The sequence below is a fragment of the Petromyzon marinus genome, unplaced genomic scaffold (genome assembly GCF_048934315.1).
Source record: "Petromyzon marinus isolate PM22_M1 ecotype Great Lakes invasive population unplaced genomic scaffold, UKy_Petmar_22M1.pri1.0 PM_Scaffold_9, whole genome shotgun sequence".
Classification (NCBI taxonomy): Eukaryota; Metazoa; Chordata; class Hyperoartia; order Petromyzontiformes; family Petromyzontidae; genus Petromyzon; species Petromyzon marinus.
Window position 1 is genome coordinate 1,104,463 of NW_027423699.1, and position 22,362 is coordinate 1,126,824.

General features: G+C 46.3%; 2 protein-coding genes across 9 annotated transcripts; both read left to right on the forward strand.

Annotated features, from left to right (window-relative positions):
• Window positions 1–842: 842 nt before the first annotated feature.
• On the forward strand, window positions 843–10,952 carry LOC142923918 (uncharacterized). 8 transcript variants are annotated; one of them, XM_076064920.1, is made up of 4 exons: window positions 843–1,000; window positions 2,591–2,665; window positions 5,015–5,107; window positions 5,471–10,952. In XM_076064920.1, exon 4 carries the CDS (start codon window positions 5,499–5,501, stop codon window positions 6,993–6,995), a length of 1,497 nt encoding a protein of 498 aa, XP_075921035.1. In that variant the 5' UTR covers window positions 843–1,000; window positions 2,591–2,665; window positions 5,015–5,107; window positions 5,471–5,498; the 3' UTR covers window positions 6,996–10,952. The 8 variants fall into 8 exon arrangements, with proteins under 8 accessions (XP_075921035.1, XP_075921036.1, XP_075921034.1 ...); XM_076064921.1 differs by having other exon boundaries at window positions 5,015–5,104; XM_076064925.1 differs by lacking the exon at window positions 843–1,000 and adding an exon at window positions 1,032–1,205.
• LOC142923920 (uncharacterized) lies at window positions 995–22,100 on the forward strand. The gene is made up of 4 exons (XM_076064934.1): window positions 995–1,000; window positions 16,483–16,545; window positions 19,027–19,116; window positions 19,503–22,100. The coding sequence occupies exon 4, from the start codon at window positions 19,513–19,515 to the stop codon at window positions 20,923–20,925; it is 1,413 nt and encodes a 470-aa protein (XP_075921049.1). The 5' UTR covers window positions 995–1,000; window positions 16,483–16,545; window positions 19,027–19,116; window positions 19,503–19,512; the 3' UTR covers window positions 20,926–22,100.
• The last annotated feature ends 262 nt before the right edge of the window (window positions 22,101–22,362 follow it).

Here is a 22,362-nt window from a genome sequence, read left to right on the forward strand (position 1 = left end):
CGAGACGGCTTTTCTTAGAACTTAGTCTCCACTGGTGTTGAACCAGAAGACGCCAAAAGGCGTCTCGGGTGTGGACCAATCAAATTCAAGGACAGTGCCAGTATTATTATCAGAGTTGTCTCTTTTGTTTGCATTTTGACTGCTTGTGTTGTGGTTATTGCAAACATGATGCCTTGAATAAAGGTGTCAGTTTTTGTGCCAGTTAAAAGGGTAAAACCTATTCCTATATCTTGTTACTGGCAAAGGAGGTCTCATAATGTAAAAAAATGTTTATTTTTATTATTTAAATTGTCATTTAATTTAAGTTTTTTTCTTTAATGAAACATGTTTTTTTAATTTACCTGACTTTACCGAAAGAACCAAGGATATTAATTCCTGCAGTGACCACTCGGTTCGCCTCAATCTGCGTGGAGGCTTGGCCCCCACTCACACAGTGCACACACACACAGTGTACACACACAGTGTACAAACACAGTGTACAAACACACACCCAAGGGGTCTCTGATCAAGGGAGGGAGCAATGGAAAATGAATCTAAATCAACTTAAACTCCAACCCCGCTCTATGACGTCACCACTCAGCAATTCCTCATCGGCGTGAAACGCCAGGGGGAAGTGTACCTCGCTAGTGACGTCATGTCACCAAGGTATTCACCCCACCCCGTTGACCGCGCCCTGAGCGTGACGTCACCTCTGCCTGGGTCACTTCCGTTATCTGTTCAAGTAGAATCCTTATTTGGGCAAAGCTACTCCCACTGACCGGCGGTTCATTAACATAATGAATTCATGAAAGCCGTCGCGAGTTTATTGCGACGAGTTCGGCACCCCCGCCCATCCCTTCACGTATGGGTCAGACTCATTAACATAATTTATTCAAGTTAAGAACCGCTCATTGTGGGAGGGGAGTTTTGTACCCGCAAGTGACGTCATGTCAACTCCTGCTGCCGCGTGACGTCACGAATTAACAGGAAGCTGCTGCTCCGCCGTGCACTGAAATCCGAGGTGAGTTATTCTCATCGCGGTTGTGGTGGTGGTGGTTGTTGTGGTGGTTGTTGTGGTGGTTGTTGTGGTGGTTGTTGTGGTGGTTGTTGTGGTGGTTGTTGTGGTGGTGGTTGTTGTGGTGGTTGTTGTTTGCCGAGGTAGAGCCTCGCTCTCTCTCTCGTAGGGATGTCAATTGAGTAGCAGCGAGCATGGAAGCGATGTCCAGGTTGGAAGTTTACAGCGTGCGGCCTAGCCACGCGGCGGGGCCTTGCCTCCTGCCCTCGCCTGATCGCGTTTGCTTCAATTCTCTCGCATAAGTTTAATTTGTCTTCACTCGGCTCGCCACTTTGTCACTTTGTCACTTTGTTTTACTTGTGGTGGTTGTTGTGGTGGTGGTTGTGGTGGTTGTTGTGGTGGTGGTTGTGGTGGTGGCTGCGGTGGTTGTTCTGGTGGTGGTTGTGGTGGTTATGGTGGTGGTGGTTGTGGTGGTGGCTGCGGTGGTGGTTGTTGTGGTGGTGGTTGTGGTGGTGGTTGTGGTGGTGGTGGTTGTTGTGGTGGTGGTTGTGGTGGTTTTGGTGGTGGTTGTGGTGGTGGTGGTGGTGGTTGTGGTCGTGGTTGTGGTGGTTATGGTTGTTGTGGTGGTGGTGGTTGTGGTTGTAGTGGTGGTTGTATTGGTGGTGGTTGTGGTGGTGTTTGAGGTTGTGGTTGTGGTTGTGGTGGTTGTTGCTGTGGTGGTTGTTGCTGTGGTGGTTGTTGTGGTGGTGGTTGTTGTGGTGGTTGTTGTGGTGGTTGTTGTGGTGGTGTTTGTGGTTGTGGTGGTGGTTGTTTTGGTGGTGGTTGTTTTGGTGCTGGTTGTTTTGGTGCTGGTGGTGGTTGTGGTGGTGGTTGTAGTTGTGGTGGTGGTTGTGGTGCTGGTTGTAGTGGTGGTGGTTGTTTACAGAGGTAGAGCCTCGCTCTCTCTCGTAGGGATGTCAATTGTGTAGCAGCGAGCATGGAAGCGATGTCCAGGTTGGAACTTTACAGCGCGGGGCCTTGCCACGCGGGGCCTTGCCTCCTGCCCTCGCCTGATCGCGTTTGCTTCAATTCTCTCGCTTAATTTAGCAATCTTTGTAAGAAAGTAATCACCCAGGTGGGGTGTTGTTGACTGTTCTGTTAGCCGACTCTCTGTTGTATTGCAATACGTTTCTAAGTTTACTAGGTTTGTCTTCTTTCACTTGTACCTGATGATGATTGCTTGTGTTGCAATCGAAACGTCGCATGCCATTTGCACACAGCGTTGGTGTACGGTGCTTTTTGTGCAATATTTTTGCTGTTTTTTCCTGGATTCTTTGTTTGCACAATCACATAGTCACTTTAAGATGTTTTCTTGTTCATGTTTTTTGTTTATTGCGGTTGCACCCGAGTCAAGAGCCAAATGGCTCACAGGGCTATACCAAATAAATTAAACTGAAACTATTATTTAATTTATTTAATTTTTTTTCTACGTGGCTTTACCGAAAGAACCAAAGAGTATCTTGCTTTAGTTTTAATTTCTCTTCACCTGGCTCGCTACTTTGTAACTTTGTTTTGTTTTAAATATTCACAGTTTTTTTATTTTTATTTCTTTACCAGGCCACGCCCACGTTGAGCTGCTGAAACCGTTCTTGTTTTCAGAAGCGACCTGCCCACAACAACAACAACAACAAGGTGGGGCTTGTCAACAGCGTGGTGGTGTTCACTCTAGACGCGTGGCGGTGTTCACTCTAGACGCGTGGTGGTGTTCACTCTAGACGCGTGGTGGTGTTCACTCTAGACGCGTGGCGGTGTTCACTCTAGACGCGTGGTGGTGTTCACTCTAGACGCGTGGCGGTGTTCACTCTAGACGCGTGGCGGTGTTCACTCTAGACGCGTGGCGGTGTTCACTATAGACACGTGGTGGTGTTCACTCTAGACGCGTGGTGGTGTTCACTCTGGACGCGTGGCGGTGTTCACTCTGGACGCGTGGCGGTGTTCACTCTAGACGCATGGTGGTGTTCACTCTAGACGCATGGTGGTGTTCACTCTAGACGCATGGCGGTGTTCACTCTAGACACGTGGTGGTGTTCACTCTACATATGGAGGGGAAACCCGGGGATCGGGAAGGAAATCCACGCGACCACGGGGAGAGAGAGAGAGACACGCAGCCTCAGCTGTGTTTATTTATCCTCAATGAATTACTTTGTGGAGTGAGGAACCATTAATACTGAGCAGGTGAAGGTGGCCAGGCGTGGGTCTGGACACACCACCACCTGTGAACCATGCCAGTGTGTGACAGTGGTGGAGCCAGTGGGGGTGGGGTGGCACGTACCCCCCCAACGGTCCGATTGAAATCTCTAATTTCGATCGGATCATTGGGGTTTATTAGTAACTAGCTTCACTACCCGGCTTCGCCCGGGACTTGGATTCTTGACTTGGATAAATTTCAAATTTCATATTCCCTTGTCTTTCACTGAAAACCCCTGAAAAAATTTGATGCTTGCAAGAAAGAAAAAAGCCGAAACAAATCAAGTTCCCTAAATCGGATGTTTTCACTCAAGGAAATTTAACCTTAATCCACTTCTACGCAAGGTCGATTTTGGCCACTCCGGAAGGGAATGACGTGGCGAGCTGAAAATAGTCGCGTTCATTTAGAAATTCCAGACAGCATAAGCTGTGAAATTTTCATGATGCCAGAGCTCAGCGTTGGATAGTTTTTGATGCTTCACACAAACAGATGCTATTTCTGCTTTATATTTAATAGCCGTTGTACCCGTTCTTCGCACCCATATGTATTGAAACTCCGAGAAGCCAATGGCTTCATCGGCCAGGAGCAAAGCACCACCTAAAATCTCCCGGCATGCTGTTAACAGCTCTAGAAGTACGGTGCACGAAGAGCCATATGGTAGGGGTAAGCATTGCAGAGCGCTTAACTCAGGTGTGTTGCGGGTTGACGTCACACACTCCATGGTCATTTCCCCCACCCCCCCCCCCCCCCAAAATACAAAAGTCTATTTTTATACTTTTTACATTGTGTACAGTATGGAACCTACCCACATGCCAAATTTCAAGTGTGTAGCATGTTGGGAAGTATGCTAAACACTTTCGAAGAGACACACATATCCACACATTTCGCTTTTATATATATAGATAAATCAGCATTTTGCGACCCCCCCCCACTGCCACCGTGTGGCATTTTATTACGTGCCAGGGACTCTATAAGAGGACAACAGTCCGAGTCCATAATTGGCAATAAGTAACGGCAAAGCAGTTACAAGCGACTCAGAATTGTGTGCAGTTACGTATACAGTACACGACTTCCCTGAAGGCAAACACCGTCAGCGAGCGCGATGCCTATCACACACGTCGAATAAAAAGGATTAGGACAAGTCCTTAGTAACAACTCCTTACTAACAACTCCTTACTAACAACTCCTTACTTAATAACAACTCATAATGTTTCATTGCTGGAGGGGTTGCTCATGGCTCCGCCTCTGAGTGTGTGATAGTGTCAAGTTTGTATTTGCAGTAAAGCCTTTTAACTCTATATAGTAATAGGTTTTACCCTTTTAACTGGCACAAAAAAACTGACACCTTTATTCAAGTCATCATGTTTGCAATAACCACAACACAAGCAGTCAAAATGCAAACAAATGAGACAACTCTGATAATACTAAGCACTGTCCTTGAAATTGATTGGTCCACACCCGAGACGGCTTTTCTTAGAACCTAGTCTCCACTGGTGTTGAAACAGAAGACGCCAAAAGGCGTCTCGGGTGTGGACCAATCAAATTCAAGGACAGTGCTTATTATCAGAGTTGTCTCTATTGTTTGCATTTTGACTGCTTGTGTTGTGGTTATTGCAAACATGATGCCTTGAATGAAGGTGTCAGTTTTTTGTTCCAGTTAAAAGAGTAAAACCTATTACTATATCTTGTTACTGGCAAAGGAGGTCTCATAATCTATTAACTCTATTGAGCACGGAGGTGATATCAAAACAGTTTATTTTTGTTTTTCTCTGGAACTCTTTGTTTGAATGTAGTCGGGAAGTTATCACAGCACACGTGCAGCTGAAATCGGAACTGTTCATCCCAGCATTCAAGGACATCTGTGCCTGGCTTCACACCTCTAAGTTGCGATTAAACATTCATTTATGCATAACACAAATAGTATTATTTTCAACACCCTTTGCTATGTCAGCTGAATTTAACTTTCATAAATATTCCTTTTGTAGCCAGACATCCAAAATTGTGTGCTCGGAGTTTTAGGTTAACATTCATTTTGAAGATACTAGGGCTTCCAGACACGTTTTTGACCATTTGCCCTCTCATTGTGTGCCATAACAGCCCGTTTGATGAATTTGGGACACTTTTTCACGATAACATTAATATATGAATAAGTATAGACGTGTTAGTCACGTGTTACTGTGTGTATGCATTCCTCTGTGCATCGATACTGACGTGTAGATGGTGTTTATATTCTTTTTTTCTGTCTGCAGCTGTCGCTTCCTCTGCAGAATTTGTCTGATGGAACAAAGGCACTCGGCGCGGCTCGGTGCAAAAAGGCAACAATGCGACCGGCATGCAAACAACACAGATCGTACTGGAAATTTGACACGGCACCAGAGAACACACACAGGAGAGAAACCCTTCAAGTGCAGTGTGTGTGGGAAGGCCTTTTCACTTTCACCAAATCTTCAAATACACCAGAGAACACACACAGGAGAGAAACCCTTCAAGTGCAGTGTGTGTGGGAAGGCGTTTGCACATTCATCTAATCTTAAAAAACACCAGAGAACACACACGGGAGAGAAACCCTTCAAGTGCAGTGTGTGTGGGAAGGCTTTTTCACAGTCACCACATCTTCAAGTACACCAGAGAACGCACACAGGAGAGAAACTCTTTAAGTGCAGTTTGTGTGGGAAAGCGTTTTCAGATCCATCTGCTCTTGTAAGACACCAGAGAACACACACGGGAGAAAGACCCTTCAAGTGCAGTGTGTGTGGGAAGGCGTTTGCACTTTCACCAAATCTTCAATTACACCAGAGAACACACACAGGAGAGAAACCCTTCAAGTGCAGTGTGTGTGGGAAGGCGTTTGCACTTTCACCAAATCTTCAATTACACCAGAGAACACACACAGGAGAGAAACCCTTCAAGTGCAGTGTGTGTGGGAAGGCGTTTTCACGTTCAACAAATCTTCAAAGACACCAGAGAACACACACAGGAGAGAAACCCTTCAAGTGCAGTGTGTGTGGGAAGGCTTTTGCACTTTCACCAAATCTTCAAATACACCAGAGAACACACACAGGAGAGAAACCCTTCAAGTGCAGTGTGTGTGGGAAGGCGTTTTCAGATCCATCTACTCTTGTAAGACACCAGAGAACTCACACGGGAGAGAAACCCTTCAAGTGCAGTGTGTGTGGGAAGGCGTTTTCAGATCCATCTGCTCTTGTAAGGCACCAGAGAACTCACACGGGAGAGAAACCCTTCAAGTGCAGTGTGTGTGGGAAGGCGTTTGCACTTTTACCAAATCTTCAAATACACCAGAGAACACACACAGGAGAGAAACCCTTCAAGTGCAGTGTGTGTGGGAAGGCGTTTGCACAGTCACCACATCTTCATGTACACCAGAGAACTCACAAGCATCAGAAGATCCACAAGGAGTGGAGTCTGAAATCAGCTTGTGAAAGTCAAAGTGCCGCAATGAGCTCATCCCTCATGAAACAAGAACCGGAAGAAAAACCCAGCTTGGACACTTTTAAAGGTATCGAGGTGAAATATGAAGAGGTGAAGGTGAAATGTGAAGAAGTGATGGTGAAGAGCGAAGAAGTGAAGGTAAAATGTGAAGATGAAAATTCAACTCCACAATGGGACCTTAACATCGATGGAGGCAACGTGAAGCAGGAGGAGAATTCTGACTGTGAGGCAGAGCGAGGCTACTCCCAGCAGTTTGTGGAAGTGGAGGTGTGGGTGGATTTCCTAGACAATACAAAGTCAAATAGAGACCCGGTAGATGTGTAAGCTTGGGACGATGTCACTCCAATAGATGCACCTTTGTCACAGGCCTTTAATGACAAGAATGTGAAGTTGAACAATCAATTCCTAGGTTCAACCTGCAGGGTAAGATCGGCCAGTCCTTGTGGACCTGTGGGTTGGGTAGATCTCTAACCAGGAGCGAGAACCAATAAGCTTCCAAGCATTCACTATGTTCTAATAATTCCATTTATACGGTGCTTGCTTAATCGCCTCTGGCAATTCGGAGTTTTGTATCGTATCTCGTCTCAAACACTTGAAGAGCATCCCCAAGTAGCAGCTGCCCCTGTGTGGCACAAGGTGGTGGCCCTGCACCGGCCTGCATGTGGACAAGAGCCTGTCAGTAGGGGGCGATGGTTGATGTGGCATCTTGGTTCTGGAGTTTGTAGGTAATGTTTAGAATTTCATAAATTTTGACCCAGATGCCAGCATGAAATGGCCTACTCGTTTTGAATGGCTCAATAGTATGTTGTACATAGACTGTTAAGCAGACGGTGTGTATTTTTTTAAATAGCTTCTTGTTAATGCGATGTAACCTGATGCAGTATATTACACTGTAGTAATACAATTTTGTTAATATTCCTGTCAATAATTTATAATGAATACTTGGCTGATTGTGTGCGTATATGTAAGATTTTGTCTATAAGGGTCAAACATTAAATAAGTGATGTTAGGACAAAGTGTGTGTTTGGAAGTAACCTGTACAGATAACTCAGGTGAGACTCATTGTTCTTGTGATACAGGTCAAAGGGTATTTTTGCGTTTTCAGAAAGCATCTCCCTCTGGAGCAACTCATTGTCTTTGAAATAGGGAGCACACTGATCATTCATCAATTACAAGGCATACCACTCAAAACTTACACGTAGAGGAGGTACATTCTCTACAACACGAATTATAATTTTGTATTACGTATTGACGTAGATTTTGTCGAATTAGGACGAGAAATGCTCCTTGCTGATTAACGTCTGGATGTTCACAACCAAGGGTTGAAGCAAGCCTGACCGCCTGCAGCGCCCCTCACAACCATTTATGGCTTTGGGCCAGGAAAGTCACGAAAAAAATTGCACACGAACGACGCCTCCACGCAAGCTCCCGATGCTCCGTATCATACTGCTGTCCCTCCCGGACATATCTAGTGCCACACTCAACTCCACAAACGGCTACCCTCGTTATTTTGCGTCAATACTTGTTGCTCGATTTGGCACTACACCTGCAAATGAAACAGCTCATAGACACTTGTACACTCCATCATTGTATCCTTTTTAACACCATTTGCGAGCTGCTGCTATTCGTCCAAGGTTCCCCGCTCTTCATCCTTTCACAGAAAATACTTGTGCAAACTGTTAATTCTACTTTTCTTATTTCTGGGTGGTATTGAGCTTCATCCTGGCCCAAATGAAAAGAACTTGTGTAATTCTGTAGATTTTTCTGGCAGGAGAGGTGTTGGTGTTCTACATGTCAACATCAGAGGGCTTGTGATTAAATTAAGTCAACTAAAACTAGAAGTGGCAAATCTTGACCCGGACATTTTTTGCCTAACAGAAACATTTCTCACTCCTGCGGTCAATGACTTGCAGATTACGATTGACAACTACAACCTTTTTTGGCTTGACCGAGAATCTAAAGGAGGTGGCATTGCCATCTATGTTCGTAATATATGTTCACCATCTCACTCCTTGTTTAAAAAATGTTGCTTTGAAGGTTTGGCTCTCAGAATAACTCTCCCAAATAATCAACAGATATTGGTAGTGTGCTGCTATAGACCGCCTTGTTGGAAGGATGTTGAAGCTGCATTGGCATTGAGAGAGCTTTTTGGGGGCCTCCCTAAAGGTGAAATAGTTTTAGTGGGTGATCTAAATTGGAATTGGCTAAACACGCCGGCCGTGGCCACAAATTTTACAGATGAATTTAACCTGTTTCAATTAATAAATGTCCCCACAAGACCCAACCTAAAAAATCTGGGACAGTCAACTCTGCTTGACGTCCAATTGACAAATGCCCCTCACAATTTCACACTGACTGGTGTTCTGGGTAATAACCTTAGTGATCACTCCTTCATTTTTGGGGTGAGATCATCAGCCAGACCCAAAGCCCCCCCTAAAATTGTTGAGAAGCACTCTTTGAGGCACTTCCGCACTCAGGCATTTACAAATGATGTGCTTCACTCAGACATTGACAAGGTCTGTGATATCCCCAACCTGACTACGGCTTGGGAGACTTTCAGGTACACGTTTCTCCAAATTCTTCACAAACATGCTCCGTTGGTTAGATTTAAAACTAAAGGCAACCGCCCACCATGGTATGATCCTTTGATTACAAAGCTCATGAAAACTAGGGACAAGGCTTGGGCATGTGCTCAGAAAAGTAATTTGGTAAATGACTGCCTAGAATACAGGATTTTAAGGAATAGATGCGTAAAAAAAATACGGCATGCAAAAAATGCCTACTTTTCCTCCACTCTCCTGAAATCACATGGAAATTCCAGGATTTTTTTGGAAAACAATCAAATCTATCGAAAAGGCATCCAAAACAGACAATCTGCCCTTTGAGCTTAACCGAAATGGAGAATATTTTTCAGATCCCAAAAAAATAGTTGACAATTTTAACCTTCATTTTTCTGAAGCTGGTAATATTTTTGATAATGTATTGGGAGTCACCCCTGCTCATGCAAATTATTGATCCCAATAACTACCGACCTATCTCAATTTTGTCCCCATTGATGAAAATTTTTTGAAAAATTATTGAACTACCAAATTAGCAGTTTCTTGTCCACCAACAATCTACTACATCTAAAACAATCTGGGTTCCGAAAAAAATGCAGCACCACATCTGCTGCATTAGATTCTCTGAATCAAATTTACAGTAGCCTTGATAATAAGCAGTACTGTGCCTGTCTTTTTCTTGACCTGTCCAAAGCTTTTGATACAGTAGACCACAACACCCTGCTTAGTAAACTAAGTTGCCTCGGTTTTTCCAAAAACACAGAAAAATGGTTAAAATATTACCTCTTTTCTCGCACCCAAACTGTATTCATAGATGGTTGGAGGTCAAACAGTGTTAAGATAACAAAAGGGGGTTCCACAGGGTTCCATCCTCGGCCCCCTCTTGTTCTCTCTTTATGTCAATGACTTGGGCACTGAACTGGATCATTCCAGGGTAAATCTTTTTGCAGATGACACGATACTGATTACTGCTGGCCGCTCTCCAGATGACGTGATTGCTAAGCTCCAGGGTGATTTCAACAAACTACAACATCAGCTAGTTTCTCTTAAACTAGTCCTAAATACCTCCAAAACCAAGGTGCTATGCTTCTCACCGGGATTAAAGCAGGAAGTTATTTTTTCCAAACTACATTCCTTAAATAATGATCAAATAGAGCAAGTCAAGTTCTATAAGTATCTTGGGGTCATCCTGGATTCAAAACTGAATTTTGAAGATCACATTGATTATATTGGTTAAAAGACTATATTAAAAATTGGTTTACTGTATCGACACAAGCACTGCTTCCCCCCTATGTTCCGTTTGGAATTGATAAAAGCTACCATACTGCCTCTACTTGACTACTGTGACATCGTGTATAAATCAGCCCCAAGTACTGTACTGAAGAAGCTTGATTCCATCTATCACTCGGCCTTAAGATTTGCATTGAACTGCCCATACAGGACTCACCACTGTGATCTCTACATTGGGTCAAACTTAACATCTCTTAATGTTTGACGGCTTGTACACCAGATTTTATTTATTCACGATGTACTTACAAAAAAATCCGCAGACTACCTACTGGATCTCCTCTCTGTTTCAAAGAACAAATTTGACCTCAGGTCTTCGCTCATCTACCAGGTTCACATTCCCTATTGCCATACAAAAACCGGAGGAAGGGCCTTTGATATTGATGCCCCCAGGGTCTGGAATGCTATTGTCAATAAACTACAACTTGAATCACTACCTATGAGATCTTCACTCAAAACTGCTCTAGAGGAGTTGTACACCCCTAGCTGCCACTGCTATTCAGTGGCCTAAAATATGGCTCTAGATTTTGGTGTTATAATTTATTTATGTAGTTTATTGTAAAAAATTCGGTCAGTCCCTATGATCACTGTTACATTGGATTTATGGCTTTTATTTTGGTGATTTCGAAAAGTTTTTTTGTTTTGGCCATGTTTTTGTTTATTGTAGTACGGAGTTAGACTGATGGCCTTAATCTTAGTTGTCTTGTGGTTGTTGTTGTTGTTATTTGACTTGCATCCCACTGGGATTTTTGCACACAGCGTTGGTGTACGGTGCTATTTCAGGAATATTTTGATATTTTTTTCCTGGATTTTCTGTTTGCACAGTCACAAAGTCACTTTAAGATGTTTTCTTGTTCATGTTTTAGTTTTTTTGTTTGCTGCGGTTGCACCCGATTCAAGAGCCGAATGGCTCACAGGGCTATACCAAATAAATGAACTATGAACTAAATGAACTATGAACATATGGGCCGGGTTCATTAACATAATATATTCACGTACGGAGCCGCTCATTGTGGGAGGGGAGTGTTATCGTTCCCCACAAATGACGTCATGTCACCGCCTGCTGTCGCGTGACGTCACGAGGTAACAGGAAGCTGCTGATCCGCCCGTCCACTGAAATACGAGGTGAGAAATTCTCATCGCGGTTGTGGTGGTGGTGGTGGTTGTTGTGGTGGTGGTTGTAGTGGTGGTTGTTGTTGTTTACCGAGGTAGAGCCTCTCTCTCGTAGGGATGTCAATTGAGTATCAGCGAGCATGGAAGCGATGTCCAGGTTGTAACTTTATAGCGCGGGGCCTAGCCACGCGGGGCCTTGCCTCCTGCCCTCGCCTGATCGCGTTTGCTTCAATTCTCTCGCTTAAGTTTAATTTGTTTCACTCGGCTCGCCTCTTTGTCACTTTGTTTTACTTGTTGTGGTGGTTGTTGTGGTGGTTGTTGTGGTGGTGGTTGTTGTGGTGGTGGTGGTTGTGGTGGTGGTTGTGGTGGTGGTTGTTGTGGTGGTTGTTGTGGTTGTGGTGGTGGTTGTTGTTGTGGTTGCGGTGGTGGTTGTTGTGGTGGTTGTGGCGGTTGTTGTTGTGGTTGCGGTGGTGGTTGTGGTGGTGGTTGTTGTGGTGTGGTTGTGTTGGTTGTTGTGGTGTTGGTGGTTGTGGTGTTGGTTGTATTGGTGGTGGTTGTGGTGGTGGTTGTTGTGGTGTTGGTTGTGGTGGTGGTGGTGGTTGAGGTGGTTGTTGTGGTGGTTGTGGTGGTTGTGGTGGTGGTTGTTGTGGTGGTTGTTGTGGGTGGCCACGTGGAATGTTCGAACGCTCACTGCGGAGGAGAGGCTGCCCCTCCTCTGTCGGGAGCTGTACCGGTACCGCCTGGATCTGTGTGGCATTCAGGAGGTCCGGTGGACCGGCTCTGGCTCCTGCCACCATGAGGGGTGGACAGTCCTCTACTCGGGGCAGCAGACTGCCAAACAACAGGGTGTGGCTCTTCTTTTGAACAAAAGAATGAAGGGGGCGTGGGAGCGTGGCGGTGAGGTGTGGGAAGCTGTAAGTCCCAGGCTACTTTGGGCTCGCCTTCCCATCAACCGGAGGCGAGGAATGGTGGTCGTGGTTACATATGCCCTCACCGAAGATGAACATCCGTGGAGGGATGCAGGCAAAGCCGATGAGTCAGATGCCTTCTATGACCTCGGGATAGAGTCATCATGTTGGGTGACTTAAATGTCCGAGTTGGTCATGATACTGGCACCTGGTCTGGAGTGATTGGAGGGCATGGGCCAGATCAGCTCAATAACAACGGTAGGAGGCTGCTAGATTTTTGTGCAGCCCATGGGCTTGTAATTACCAACACGCTGTTCCGGCATCGGCGCATCCACACAACATCATGGATGTATGCCGGGTCCAAGAAAGAACATCTGCTGGACTACATAGTGACGGACCAGCGGATGCGAGCCCATGTCTTTGACACCAGGACCTACCGTGGAGCTGATCTGCCCTCTGACCATGAACTAGTCATCTGTAAGATGCGCCTGCCATTCTTCCACTCCGGTGGTGGGTGTACACGCAGGACCCCATTACAACCTAAAGTGGCCTGGTCTCAGTTATCTGATGAAAGTTGCAAGCGAGAATTTCATCATCGCTTGCGGCTGGGATTGGCATCGTCCCCGACTCCTCCTGATGTCGAGGGTAAATGGGCGAGGTTTAGGACTGTGACTCATGCAGCTGCAATGGCTGCTTTGGGTACGTGGTCCAGACCTCCCCAGAGACCCTGGCTGACAGAGGAGGTGTTCAGGATGGTTGAGAAAAAGCAACAGGCCCACTGTCATCGGCTACAGAATCCCACGTCAGAGAATGAGGAGGCTTGCCGCAGCCTTCGCTCGGAGGTTCGGAGAGCCGTGAGGCACTGCAAGGATGGGTGGTGGTCGCGGGTTGCTGAGGAGATGGAGTCTGCCTCAGTGGCCCGTGATCACAAATCTCTATTTAACTCCATCAAAAAAGTAATCTGCAGCGCCACACCTATTACCATCATTAGGGGAAAAAACGGTGACCCAATCTCCGACCCCCAGGAACAGGTTTGCAGATTTGCTGAGCATTTCTGTGAGGTCCTGGGGGAGGGAAAATCCCTCAGCCAGGAAAACATCGTGGCACAAAGTGAGGATGACCCTGCTGAGGCTGCGGTGCCTCAAATATTGGAAGAAGTCACCCCCTGTGAGTGGCTGGCTGAGGTGCCATCTGTTGAGGAAGTACTGAAGGCGATCCGGAGTCTGAGACCAGGAAAGGCAGCGGGCAGAGATGATCTCCCAAGCGAAATGCTGAGGGAGGGCGGCGTTTGTGCACAGACTGCCCTATATGACATCATAACAACAGTCTGGACCACTGGACGGGTTCCGCAGGATTGGAAGGATGGGGGACCACACAGACTGTAACAACTACAGGGGCATCTCACTCCTCAGTGTGCCGGGAAAGGTCCTGGAAAGGATTATTCAACATCGCCTTGCCAGGCACGCTGAGGAGAGGCTTGCGGAGCCCCAATGCGGTTTCAGGAAAGGGCGGTCCTGCACAGATGCCATATTTTCTGTCTGTCTGCTACAGCAGAGGTGTAGCGAATTCCAACAAGACCTACATCTCTGCTTTATTGACCTGGTCAAGGCCTATGATACCATCAGTAGGCCTGGGCTCTAGGTTGTTCTTCGTGCTTTTGGAGTACCTGACCCTCTGCTCACGATCATTAAGGACCTTCATGATGGTGAGCGGGCCCGGGTAAAACTACGTGGCTGGGAGTCAGAGCCATTCCCTGTTAACCTTGGGGTGCGACAGGGATGTCCTCTGGCTCTCACATTATTTAACATCTATTTTGACCACGTAGTTTGTGAAGCCTTCAATAGCTGTACCGGGGGAATCTACATATGGTACAGATATAATGGGAGGCTGATCGACGCCCGGGTGCGGTCAAGGGATGGCTCCCTATTGCTCAACCACGTTATGTATGCTGATGATTTGGTAATAGCTGCACATTCGGAGGAGGAATTGGAGACGCTGCTGCTGAGACTGGAGCGTGCCACTAAGAGGTGGGGCCTTACCATCAGCCCCACCAAAACTAAGCACCTGCCTGGGTATTTTGTACCATCGGACACTCCACCCCCACAACTCCCAATCGGTGATGGGGCAGTTGTGGAGAGAGTGGAGAGTTTCCCATACCTGGGCAGTGTGCTTATGACCGGCTCCAGTTTAACAGAAGAGGTCTCACTCCGAATCAGTCGAGCGGCAATATCTTTTCATCGGTTGCGTAACGCTGTGTGGAAGCTACCTGGTCTGTCGCTCCGCACTAAAAGCTTCAGGTCTTCTCAGCCACGGTCATTCCCTCCCTTCTCTATGCTTGCGAAACGTGGACCCCCCTAATGGAACATCTTCGCCGGTTAGAAACATTTAGGCTGGCCTGCCTACGATCCATCCTGGGTTTAACCAGACTGGATTGTGTGAGGAGCTCACAAATCCTTGAAAGATCTGGGCAGGGTCCCATCAGTAAGCTCCTCCGGCAGGCAAGGCTGCGATGGCTGGGTCATGTAGCCCGCATGCCCAGCCACCGCATGCCGAAACAGCTTTTGTTTGGCCGGATTGAGGGGGCTAAGCGGGCGTGGCACGGGCTGGAGAAGAGATGGAGTGATGTGGTACAGGAGGACGTGGAGCTGAGTGGACTTGCCGATGACTGGTACCAGCGGTGTCAAGATCGGCCTCTGTGGAGGAGGCTCGTGAAGGATGCTACTGGGCAGTTGGAGGCAGTCGCCCTCCAACAACAACGGAGGACGGAGGAGCGACGCTCAGAACAACGAGCGGAGCGCCGGGTGGCTAAAGCACAGCAGGTTGGCACAGTAGGGGGCACAGGTGGTGCATCAGCCAGTCATCTCAGTCAGTCGACCCGTGGCACCTGGGTCTGCCCCGTGACCTCCTGCCAGCGGGCGTTCGACACTTCACGTGGCCTCAGGGTGCACATAGCCTGGCACAAGCGTCGTGCTGACGTCACCGCCACGTAGTGGCGAATGGCGGTTGTTGTTGTTGTGGTTTTGGTGGTGGTGGTTGTGGTGGTGGTTATGGTGGTGGTTGTGGTGATGGTTGTTGTGGTGGTGGGGGTGGTGGTTGTGGGAGTGGCTGTGGTAGTGGTTGCTGTGGTGGTTGTTGTTGTGGTGGTTGTGGTGGTTGTTGTGCTGGTTGTTGTGGTTGTTGTGGTGGTGGTTGTGGTGGTTGTGGTGGTGGTTGTTGTGGTGGTTGCTGTGGTGGTGGTTGTGGTGGTGGTTGTGGTGGTGGTGGTTGTGGTAGTGGTGGTTGTGGTGGTGGTTGTGGTGGTTGTGGTGGTGATTGTTGTGGTGGTGGTTGTGGTGGTGGTTGTTGTGGTGGTTGTGGTAGTGGTTGTTGTGGTGGTTGTGGTTGTGGTGGTGGTTGTGGTTGTTGTGGTGGTTGTTGTGCTGGTTGTTGTGGTTGTTGTGGTGGTGGTAGTGGTTGTTGTGGTGGTTGTGGTGGTGGTGGTGGTTGTGGTGGTTGTGGTGGTGGTGGTTGTGGTGGTTGTGGTGGTGATTGTTGTGGTGGTGGTTGTGGTTGTTGTGGTGGTGGTTGTGGTAGTGGTTGTTGTGGTGGTTGTGGTGGTGGTTGTGGTGGTGGTTGTTGTGGTGGTGGTTGTGGTGGTGGTTGTTGTGGTGGTGGTGGTTGTGGTGGTGGTGGTTGTGGTGGTGGTGGTTGTTGTTTACCGAGGTAGAGCCTCGCTCTCTCATAGGGATGTCAATTGAGTAGCAGCGAGCATGGAAGCGATGTCCAGGTTGGAACTTTACAGCGCGGGGCCTAGCCACGCGGGGCCTTGCCTCCTGCCCTCGCCTGATCGCGTTTGCTTCAATTCTCTCGCTTAAGTTTAATTTGTCTTCACACGGCTCGCCACTTTGTCACTTTGTTTTACTTTTAAATATTCACGCAGTTTTTATTTCATTCTTTTTTTACCAGGCCAAGCCCGCTTGAGCTGCTGTGCCGCTTTTGTTTTCAGAAGCGACCTGCCCACAACACAAGGTGAGGCTCGTGAACAGTGTGGTGGTGTTCACTCTAGACGCGTGGCGGTGTTCACTCTGGACGCGTGGCGGTGTTCACTCTAGACATGTGGCGGTGTTCACTCTAGACGCGTGGCGGTGTTCACTCTAGACGCGTGGCGGTGTTCACTGTAGACGCGTGGTGGTGTTCACTCTCTACATATGGAGGGGAAACCCGGGGATCGGGAAGGAAATCCACGCGACCACGGGGAGAGAGAGAGAGAGACGCAGCCTCAGCTGTGTTTATTTATCCTCAATGAATTACTTTGTGGAGTGAGGAACCATTAATACTGAGCAGGTGAAGGTGGCCAGGCGTGGGTCTGGACACACCACCACCTGTGAACCATGCCAGTGTGTGACAGTGGTGGAGCCAGTGGCGGTGGGGTGGCACGTACCCCCCCAATGGTCCGATTGAAATCCCTAATTTCGATCGGATCATTGGGGTTTATTAGTAACTAGCTTCACTACCCGGCTTCGCCCGGGACTTGGATTCTTGTCTTGGATAAATTTCAAATTTCATATTCCCTTATCTTTGACTGAAAACCCCTGAAAAAATTTGATGCTTGCAAGAAAGAAAAAAGCCGAAACAAATCAAGTTCCCTAAATCGGATGTTTTCACTCAAGGAAATTTAACCTTAATCCACTTCTACGCAAGGTCGATTTTGGCCACTCCGGAAGGGAATGACGTGGCGAGCTGAAAATAGTCGCGTTCATTTAGAAATTCCAGACAGCATAAGCTGTGAAATTTTCATGATGCCAGAGCTCAGCGTTGGATAGTTTTGATGCTTCACACAAACAGATGCTATTTCTGCTTTATATTTAATAGCCGTTGTACCCGTTCTTCGCACCCATATGTATTGAAACTCCGAGAAGCCAATGGCTTCATCGGCCAGGAGCAAAGCACCACCTAAAATCTCCCGGCATGCTGTTAACAGCTCTAAAAGTACGGTGCACGAAGAGCCATATGGTAGGGGTAAGCATTGCAGAGCGCTTAACTCAGGTGTGTTGCGGGTTGACGTCACACACTCCATGGTCATTTCCCCCACCCCCCCCCCCAAAATACAAAAGTCTATTTTTATACTTTTTACATTGTGTAGAGTATGGAACCTACCCACATGCCAAATCTCAAGTGTGTAGCATGTTGGGAAGTATGCTAAACACTTTCGAACAGACACATCCACACATTTCGCTTTTATATATATAGATAAATCAGCATTTTGCGACCCCCCCCCCCACTGCCACCGTGTGGCATTTTATTACGTGCCAGGGACTCTATGAGAGGACAACAGTCCGAGTCCATAATTGGCAATAAGTAACGGCAAAGCAGTTACAAGCGACTCACAGAATTGTGTGCAGTTGCGTATACAGTACACGACTTCCCTGAAGGCAAACACCTTCAGCGAGCGCGATGGCTATCACACACGTCGAATAAAAAGGATTAGGACAAGTCCTTGGTAACAACTCCGTACTAACAACTCCTTACTTAATAACAACTCATAATATTCTTAGTTTTTTCGGTAAAGTCACGTTGAAGAGAAACAACAAAATAACAAAATATATATAAAACAATAAAAAAATTTCACGACGTTTCGACCATAACTCAAACGGTCATCATCAGGTGTGTCGGTTTGCATAAATTTATTTTTAAAACGGCACATTTATTTATAAATAATAATAATAAATAAATGTGCCGTTTTAAAAATAAATTTATGCAAACCGACACACCTGATGATGACCGTTTGAGTTTTGGTCGAAACGTCGTGAAATTTTTTTATTGTTTTATATATATTTTGTTGTTTCTCTTCAACGTGACTTTACCGAAAAAACTAAGAATATGAATTACTGCAGTCACGAAAGCTTTAAATCAAAACAACTCATAATGTTTCATTGCTGGAGGGGTTGCTCATGGCTCCGCCTCTGAGTGTGTGATCGTGTCAAGTTTGTATGTGCAGTAAAGCCTATTAACTCTATATAGTAATAGGTTTTACCCTTTTAACTGGCACAAAAAAAACTGACCGCTTTATTCAAGTCATCATGTTTGCAATAACCACAACACAAGCAGTCAAAATGCAAACAAATGAGACAACTCTGATAATACTAAGCACTGTACTTGAAATTGATTGGTCCACACCCGAGACGGCTTTTCTTAGAACCTAGTCTCCACTGGTGTTGAAACAGAAGACGCCAAAAGGCGTCTCGGGTGTGGACCAATCAAATTCAAGGACAGTGCTTATTATCAGTTGTCTCTATTGTTTGCATTTTGACTGCTTGTGTTGTGGTTATTGCAAACATGATGCCTTGAATGAAGGTGTCAGTTTTTTGTTCCAGTTAAAAGAGTAAAACCTATTACTATATCTTGTTACTGGCAAAGGAGGTCTCATAATCTATTAACTCTATTGAGCACGGAGGTGATATCAAAACAGTTTATTTTTGTTTTTCTCTGGAACTCTTTGTTTGAATGTAGTCGGGAAGTTATCACAGCACACGTGCAGCTGAAATCAGAACTGTTCATCCCAGCATTCAAGGACATCTGTGCCTGGCTTCACACCTCTAAGTTGCGATTAAACATTCATTTATGCATAACACAAATAGTATTATTTTCAACACCCTTTGCTATGTCAGCTGAATTTAGCTTTCATAAATATTCCTTTTGTAGCCAGACATCCGAAATTGTGTGCTCGGAGTTTTAGGTTAACATTCATTTTGAAGATACTAGGGCTTCCAGGCACGTTTATGACCATTTGCCCTCTCATTGTGTGCCATAACAGCCCGTTTGATGAATTTGGGGCACTTTTTCACTATAACATGAATATATGAATAAGTCTATACGTGTTAGTCACGTGTTACTGTGTGTATGCATTCCTCTGTGCATCGATACTGACGTGTAGATGGTGTTTATATTCTTTTTTTCTGTCTGCAGCTGTCGCTTTCTGTCTGCAGAATTTGTCCGATGGAGCAAAGGCACTCGGCGCGGCTTGGTGCAAAAAGGCAACAATGCGACCGGCCTGCAAACAACACGGATCGTACTGGAAATTTGACACCGCACCAGAGAACACACACAGGAGAGAAACCCTTCAAGTGCAGTGTGTGTGGGAAGGCCTTTTCACTTTCACCAAATCTTCAAAGACACCAGAGAACACACACGGGAGAGAAACCCTTCAAGTGCAGTGTGTGTGGGAAGGCGTTTGCACATTCATCTACTCTTAAAAAACACCAGAGAACACACACGGGAGAGAAACCCTTCAAGTGCAGTGTGTGTGGGAAGGCGTTTTCACAGTCACCACATCTTCAAGTACACCAGAGAACGCACACAGGAGAGAAACTCTTTAAGTGCAGTGTGTGTGGGAAGGCGTTTTCAGATCCATCTGCTCTTGTAAGACACCAGAGAACACACACGGGAGAAAAACCCTTCAAGTGCAGTGTGTGTGGTAAGGCGTTTGCACTTTCACCAAATCTTCAAATACACCAGAGAACACACACAGGAGAGAAACCCTTCAAGTGCAGTGTGTGTGGGAAAGCGTTTGCACTTTCACCAAATTTTCAAATACACCAGAGAACACACACAGGAGAGAAACCCTTCAAGTGCAGTGTGTGTGGGAAGGCGTTTTCACGTTCAACAAATCTTCAAAGACACCAGAGAACACACACAGGAGAGAAACCTTTCAAGTGCAGTGTGTGTGGGAAGGCGTTTGCACTTTCACCAAATCTTCAAATACACCAGAGAACACACACAGGAGAGAAACCCTTCAAGTGCAGTGTGTGTGGGAAGGCGTTTTCAGATCCATCTGCTCTTGTAAGACACCAGAGAACTCACACGGGAGAGAAACCCTTCAAGTGCAGTGTGTGTGGGAAGGCGTTTGCACTTTCACCAAATCTTCAAATACACCAGAGAACACACACAGGAGAGAAACCCTTCAAGTGCAGTGTGTGTGGGAAGGCGTTTGCACAGTCACCACATCTTCATGTACACCAGAGAACTCACAAGCATCAGAAGATCCACAAGGAATGGAGTCTGAAATCAGCTTGTGAAAGTCAAAGTGCCGCAATGAGCTCATCCCTCATGAAACAAGAACCGGAACAAAATCCCAGCTTGGACACTTTTAAAGGTATCGAGGTGAAATATGAAGAGGTGAAGGTGAAATGTGAAGAAGTGATGGTGAAGAGCGAAGAAGTGAAGGTAAAATGTGAAGATGAAGATTCAACTCCACAATGGGACCTTAACATCGATGGAGGCAACGTGAAGCAGGAGGAGAATTCTGACTGTGAGGCAGAGCGAGGCAACTCCCAGAAGTTTGTGGAAGTGGAGGTGTGGGTGGACTTCCTAGACAATACAAAGTCAAATAGAGACCCGGGAGATGTGTAAGCTTGAGACGATGTCGCTCCAATAGATGCACCTTTGTCACAGGCCTTTAATGACAAGAATTTTGAAGTTGAACACTCAATTCCTAGGTTCAACCTGCAGGGTAAGATCGGCCAGTCTTTGTGGACCTGTGGGTTGGGTAGTTCTCTAACCATGAGCGAGAGCCAATAAGCTTCCAAGCATTCACAAGGTTCTAATAATTCCATTTATATGGTGCTTGCTTAATCGCCTCTGGCAATTCGGAGTTTTGTATCGTATCTCGTCTCAAACACTTGAAGAGCATCCCCAAGTAGCAGCTGCCCCTGTGTGGCACAAGTTGGTGGCCCTGCACCGGCCTGCATGTGGACAAGAGCCTGTCAGTAGGGGGCGATGGTTGATGTGGCATCTCAGTTGTGGAGTTTGTAGGTAATGTTTAGAATTTGATCAATTTTGACCCAGACGCCAGCATGCAATGGCCTACTCGTTTTGAATGGCGCAATAGTATGTTGTATATACACTGTTAAGCGTATGTTTTAAAATAGCTTGTTAATGCGTTGTAACCTGATTCAGTATATTTCACTGCAGTAATTCAGTTTTGTTAATATTCCTGTGAATAATTTATAATGAATACCTGTCTGATTGTGTGCGTATATGTAACATTTTGTCTATAAGGGTCAAACATTGAATAAGTGATGTTTGGACAAAGTGTGTGTTTTGGAAGTAACCTGTACAGACAACTCAGGTGAGACTCATTGTTCTTGTGATACAGGGGAAAGGGTATTTTTCTGTTTTCAGGAAGCATCTCCCTCTGGAGCAACTCATTGTTTTTGAAATAGGCAGCACACTCGGATCATTAATCAATCACAAGTAGAGGAGATACATTCTCTACAACACGAATTATAATTTTGTACTACGTGTTGATGTAAAATTTTGTCGAAATAGGACGAGAAATGGTCCAAGCTGTTTAACGTCTGGATGTTCACAACCAAGGGTTGAAGCAAGCCTGACCGCCTGCGGCGCCCCTCACAACCATTTACGGCCTTGAGCCAGGAAAGTCACAAAAAAAATTGCACACGAACGACACCTCCACGCAGCTCCCGATGCTCCGTTTTGAAGTTTTAAAATGAAACAACTTTGAATTGTATTATGTTTTGAATTAGATAATTGTATTTATTCATTAAAAGCTTATTACTTGAAAACGATATTTCGTGTGAATTTTCCCTCGTCGTTAAGTAGATGGCCTTGCCGGGGGTTCGGTTCGACGCGGACTTTCAGCTGGTTGGGATCGCGGGATCGAGATGAGGCGACACAGAGCTGGCCGTGCGAGAAGACCGCCGTCTGCAGATCGATTCCAACGCGATCGAACGTCTGTCCCTGCACCTCCGTCGTTCATGCAGGGGGTCTGTAGGTTTACAGCACCTCCTGCATGAAAACGACGGAACGTGCAGCCTTCATCACAGA

Excerpts from the sequence above, each read along its gene's own strand:
- LOC142923918 (XM_076064920.1), top strand. The coding sequence starts at position 5,499 with ATGGAACAAAGGCACTCGGCGCGGCTCGGTGCAAAAAGGCAACAATGC.
- LOC142923920 (XM_076064934.1), top strand. The coding sequence starts at position 19,513 with ATGGAGCAAAGGCACTCGGCGCGGCTTGGTGCAAAAAGGCAACAATGC.